Source organism: Theropithecus gelada, chromosome 10 (assembly GCF_003255815.1).
Source record: "Theropithecus gelada isolate Dixy chromosome 10, Tgel_1.0, whole genome shotgun sequence".
In the NCBI taxonomy this organism is placed as follows: domain Eukaryota; kingdom Metazoa; phylum Chordata; class Mammalia; order Primates; family Cercopithecidae; genus Theropithecus; species Theropithecus gelada.
Genome location: NC_037678.1, coordinates 74,956,811 through 74,963,185, shown reverse-complemented (window position 1 = coordinate 74,963,185; position 6,375 = coordinate 74,956,811). Strand labels below are relative to the sequence as shown.

The 6,375-nt window shown below is 39.5% G+C and overlaps 1 protein-coding gene across 2 annotated transcripts in view; it reads right to left on the bottom strand.

Moving 5' to 3' along the window:
- The window catches only part of ATRN (attractin), a 180,028-nt gene that overhangs the window by 25,204 nt on the left and 148,449 nt on the right, over positions 1-6,375 (bottom strand). For both annotated transcript variants that reach the window (XM_025399043.1, XM_025399044.1), the window contains exon 25: positions 5,804-5,865. In XM_025399043.1, the coding sequence (XP_025254828.1) occupies positions 5,804-5,865 (62 nt within the window). The remainder of the gene's footprint in view (positions 1-5,803; positions 5,866-6,375) is intronic.

Here is a 6,375-nt window from a genome sequence, read left to right as displayed (position 1 = left end):
CCCAGGCTGGAGTGCAGTGGCGCGATCTCGGCTCACTGCAAGCTCCGCCTCCCAGGTTCAGGCCATTCTCCTGCCTCAGCCTCCAAGTAGCTGGGACTACAGGCGCCCGCCACCACGCCCGGCTAGTTTTTTGTATTTTTAGTAGAGACGGGGTTTCACCATGTTAGCCAGGATGGTCTCGATCTCCTGACCTCGTGATCCGCCCGCCTCGGCCTCCCAAAGTGCTGGGATTACAGGCTTGAGCCACCGCGCCCGGCTCTTATTTTCTACTAAGCCTTCAAAACCTTGTATTTTATACTTCTAAGCCATCTTAATTTGAACACTAAATTTTCATTAAAAATATTTGATGTTTTTCAATTTTATAAAACATTTGAAGAGATTCATATATCCAAGTTATGGTGACCACACTTACAAGTGTTCCAATGAATGAACTGAGTATCAGTTTTTAAATTATATTTAAATTAATTAAAATTAAGTAGGATGAAAATTCAGTTGCTTAGTCAAGGGTCACAAGCCACATGTGACTAGTGGCTTTCAAGTCTGTACTGACCTTGTAGCTTCTTATTTACTACTATCTACTTTGTATTTTCATTTAATTTTTCCTCACTTAAGGCCAACTGGAGTCTTTTAAACTTTGATCCTTGGTTATGTATTATATCCTACTGGTCAATCTCATTTTGTGCCAGTACCACAGTGATCACTGTAGCTTGACAAAATGTTCACTATCTGGGAGGGATAGTGGGCTGTCTCACTCTAGGACCCATTTTTTTCTTGGTCATTCTTTCTTCATCTAATTATGCTGTAAGTTTGAACAATTTTATCTATCAAAGGAATACAAATGTGAATTTATTTTTTGGGGGTGAGATATAGAAATAGAATTGATTTTTCCCTTAGACATACTGAATGCCTTTATTTAAATTTTTAAAAAAACATTTTTATTGATATATAATAGTTGTACATATTTTGCAGGTACATGTGATCTTTTGATCCCTGTATACAATGTGTAATGATCCAATCAGGGTAATTGGCATATCTATCACCTCAAACATTTATCTTTTTTGTTTATTAAGTTCTTTTATCTTCCTCCAATATTAGATGAACACAACTAGTTGCTTCTTAGTGGAGAGGTCATCACTCAGAAAATAATTAAAGACCATAGAGGAAAGGATCTCTCACACTTTGGAGAACAAAATGCATTAGCAACTGAGGTTAAAAAAAAAAAAAATTACAAGTGAACTTTATACTGAAAACGGCAAGTTAAGAATTTGTCAGTAACTCTATTTCTCAATCTCATCAGCCCACAGGAGGCAAACACAGGCCTGTCGGGATGTCCATGGATCTTGACAGGAGGCCATCTGCTTCCAGCATCACTCAGGAAAGAACTTCTTTCATGGTAAAGAGGGTAGAGGGCCACCTAATGGCTTTCTATAGGAAATACAATCATACGGTTTTCATGCCACCATCTGTCCTTACTGATAAGAGCTCCAAGAATATGTCTCTGAACAATGTAGAATTGATATTTTACATTTCTCGAGTAGAACAATTTTGTACTTACTATTTCTAATACTTTATCTGCAGATACTTTTGAATTTCTACAAATGCACTCATGTCACAAGTAATAATGATTTTAATTTTTCCTTCCCAATTCTCATATTTTATTTTTCTTGTGTTACTGTACTGGTTAGAGCTTCGAGCACAATGCTGAGTAGAAGTGACAGTGGATCTCTGTCTTGTTCCCAAACTCAAACTTCTAACATTCTACCATTAAGAAAGTGGTTTTCTGTTGACTTTATCAGTGTTCAAGAAGTTTCTCTTTCTAGTTTTCTAAGAAGTTTTAAAAAAATGAATGGGTATTAAATTTTATCAAATGCTTTATCTCCTCCGTTGATTAAGATGATCACAGTATTCTCCTTTTTTTTTTTTTTTTGAGATGGAGTCTTGCACTGTCGCCCAGGCTGGAGTGCAGTGGTGTGATCTCGGCTCACTGCAAGCTCTGCCTCCCGGGTTCATGCCACTCTCCTGCCTCAGCCTCCTGAGTAGCTGGGATTACAGGCACCCACCACCACACTCAGCTAAATTTTTTGTATTTTTAGTAGAGACGGGGTTTCACCATATTAGCCAGGATGGTCTCGATCTCCTGACCTCATGATCTGCCCACCTCAGCCTCCCAAAGTGCTGGGATTATAGGTGTGAGCCACTGCACCTGGCCTAAAAAGGTTATGTTACCAGTGAAGCCACCTGGGGCCTAGAGTTTTCACTATGACAAAACTTAAATTAGTATTGTTTTTGAAAATGGATACAGAACTATTCAGGCTTCTTACTTCTTCTGTGTCAATTTTGGCAAGTTGCATATTTTTCTTTTAATGGTCCCATTCCATCTGTTTCATTTTCAAACTCATTCACATAAAGTTGTTCATTAAATATCCTTCTGGAGGAAAAAATGTCTGCGGGATTTGGAGGAATGTCCCCCTTTTCATTTCTTACATTGGCTACATATTCCTTCTCTCTTTTTTCCTGGTTAATCTTGCCAGGGGTTTGTCAATATTATTCTTACTCTTTTCAAAGATCCAATTCACAGTTTTTAAGATCCTCTCTACTGTACTTCTTCCCTTAGATAATTAATTTTTGCTCTTATTTATATTTTTCTTTCTTCTACTTCTTTAGGTTTAATTAGCAGTTCTTTTTCTGAGTTACTGAGAGGAATGTTTTTTCTTTTCTAATATTGCTTTTAAAGCAGTGATTTTCAACCTTAGTTGCACACTGGAATCACCTGGAGAGTTTTCAAATGTTTGGAGTGCCCCCCTAGAGGTTCTGAGTCAAATGGTCTGAAAAGTGGCTTGGATATCAAAAGCTCCCCAAGTGATTCTAGGTGCAGCTAAGATTGAGAACCACGGATTTAAAGCTATAACCTCTAAGTACAACTTTAACTGCATCCCACAAGTTTTCAATATTTTCTTCATCAACTAAATCATCTTAAAATTAATGTTCTGATTTAATTTATATACATTTAGAGTGCGGTGGTTCATGCCTGTAATCCCAGCACTTTGGGAGGCTGAGGCGGGTGGATGACTTGAGGTCAGGAGTTCAAGATCAGCCTGGCCAACATGGTGAAACCCCGTCTCTACTAAAAATACAAAAATTAGCCATGCATGGTGGCACGTGCCTGTAATCTCAGTTACTTGGGAGGCTGAGGCAGGAGAACTGCTTGAATCTAGGAGGCGGAGGTTGCAGTGAGCCAAGATCATGACACTGCACTCTAGCCTGGGTGACAGAGAGAGACTCAGTTTCAAAAAACAGAAATAATAATTTATATGCATTTCAAAAATAGCAAATGCAATGCATGGTTTGAGAAGTCAGGTAAATGGTACCTTTGGGGAAGAGGCAGGGGGTTATGAATGAGGGGAAACACAAGAGGAACTTCTAAAGTATTGGTTAATATTAACTCATGTTTTGAGTGAACAAGAGAATGGAACAGATGGAAAACTATATACAACTTGCCAAAACTGACATAGAAGAAATAAGGAGCCTGAAATGTTCTGGGTGAACAAGAGATAATATTACCAATACTCTAGACATGTTCAATTTGTGATAATTCACTGAGCTACACACATAGGATTTGTAAATGTTTCTGTAACTTTATATTACACTTAAATATACTTTTTTAAGAGAGAAAATGGATCCCATACAAAGAGTGGGAATTATAACAGCACTAGTCTTCTCAATATTATACTGGACGCTAGAAAAAACAGTATGTCTTCTTTTTTTTTTTTTTTTTTGAGACGGAGTCTCGCTCTGTCGCCCAGGCTGGAGTGCAGTGGCTGGATCTCAGCTCACTGCAAGCTCCGCCTCCTGGGTTCAGGCCATTCTCCTGCCTCAGCCTCCGGAGTAGCTGGGACTACAGGCGCCCGCCACCTCGCCCGGCTAATTTTTTGTATTTTTTAGTAGAGACGGGGTTTCACCGTGTTGGCCAGCATGGTCTCGATCTCCTGACCTCGTGATCCGCCCATCTTGGCCTCCCAAAGTGCTGGGATTACAGGCTTGAGCCACCGCGCCCGGCCTATGTCTTCTAAATTCTAATGGAAAATGATTTTGAATCTAGAATTCTGTAGTCGGACTTTTTTTTTTTTTTTTTTTTTTTTTTTGATACAGGGTCTCACTCTGTCACCCAGGATGGAGTGCAGTGGTGCAATCTCCACTCATTGCAACCTCCGCCTCCTAGGCTCAAGCCATTCTCCTGCCTCAGCCTCCTTATTAGCTGGGACTACAGACTTGTACCACCAACCCAGCTAATTTTTGTAATTTTTGTAGAGACAGGGTTTTGCCATGTTGTCCAGGCTGGTCTCAAACTCCTGAGCTCAAGTGACCCACCCACTTCAGCCTCCCAAAGTGCTAGAAATACAGGTGTGAGCCATAGCACCTGCCCCCAGAAATTCAATCAAATTGTAAGGATAAAATAAAGATATTTTCAGTCAGGAGAGCACACAGTAAAGTTATCTCCCAGGCATCTTTTCTCATAAATCTGGAGAATGTGCTCCAGTAAAAAGAGGGAATGGATAGGAAGATGAAGACATGGGATCTGGGAAACAAAGACTTCAATATAGGAGGAAGGCAAAGGAAGTTTCCAAATGACAGTTGGGCAGCAGGCCCCAGGAACAAGTGCACTTGGGGGCAGGAGGCGGAAGGGTTCTAGGGTGGGCAACTCCAAAAGAAATTCAAACCAAGAGAACACCTTCCTGTGTGTGACCATTGTGAAATTTCTCAGTTCTGTCACAGTACAGTGATACTTTATTTTATTTTATTTTTTACTGTTCTAAAGGTATATCGGCAAGAGTATAGTGATAAATCAGGGGTAGGCACATAGAAAAATCAAACAATTAAAAAACCAAAACATGGAAAATACTACATGTAGGATAAGCAAAGAATGATCCTTCTACCCAAAAAATGTGGTAGTGTAATCACTGTTCAATGCAGCTGTAAATAAGAGTTTTCTGGCCATAACATAAATAGGGATCACTGATTTAGCCATGCATTGTGATACAATGGTATTAAATGAAAGAGAAGAAGGGGCTTTTGTATGCTTTTGTGGTATGAGGGGAGATGCTAGGGGAGGTCATGTAACACAGTATATTCTCATCCTCTACAGAAGGACAAAAGAGAAAACTGAAAAACCAAGTGTAAATACAGAGAAGTAAAAAACAACTAAAACAATTTAAATTGCGGGACATGGGGTGGGGAAGGTGCAAGGCAGGCTATGGCTGCTTTCTGTTTTAAAAACTGCAGCACTTTTTTTGTCTTTTTCAATTATTCGTACATAGTATTACCATAAAGATAAAATTAAACTAAGAAAAAATCTATGGAAATAAAAGAGAAAATCCCAGGGCACTAAAAAATCACTTTCAGCTTTAAAACTTTGGATAATCACCAGAATCATCTCTTGAACAAGAATAAGCATATATGTAGCTCACATCAGTAACCATTATTAATTAAATGTTGTTTTAGTCCCCAATTCTCCCCATATGAAGAGTCAAATTATCTATAGGATACATGCAGAATTAATACAGGATACATGCAAAGCCCCCCGCCGGAAGCCAGAACATACAGAACAAATGTTTTCACTCTATCATGCTAGACTGAGTTTATATTATTGTAACTGACATCTAAATTTTCAGGAACACATATGAAGTAAATTTAATCTGTGGTGCAAACACAGGATTTTTCTTTTATCTTTTAGAAGCTGATACTCTATTAATGTATCTAGCGCCTAAATCAAAAGAACAGAGAGAGTCTGTATAAGCAAAATTACCTGAAGAAAGTCACGAAGAACTGTACCAGGTCCATAAAATTGCTGTGCTGGGAGAAGGCAATCTGTGACAGAAAAACAGATAGTGTGATTATGCAGGTCATGAAACCACCACGGATTCAGGCTTCTCATTTCAAGAGTTAAGCTGAAAACAGAGTTTACATTTTAAAGAAGTTAAGGAAACTTTTTTCACTTAAGGAAAAGTACCTCACCCTTTTAGTTTTCTTGTTTAGTTGCCAGCCCCATAGCAATATGCTAAGGCTTTAGCACGGCCTCCTGCAACCCCCTCTGAGCTTCATACCGGTTCTGAGGTTCTCTTCGTTTGACCCTGGAGACCCTCGCACACCTCCATGAAGCCTGGCGCTCCCGCCCTGCGCCTCCACCCACACAAAGCTCTCCTTGTTTGCCTCAGTACCGATTCATGGCTCTGCCTCCAGGTGGGCAGCCCCATTCTGTGCTCTTCATTCTGTCAACATTTATGTACTCAGTGTGTACTGACTGCAAGATATTGTCCTTTTACAAAAAATTGTGCCTCACATTTTGCTACACTGAACATCATCTGATACTACGTCATC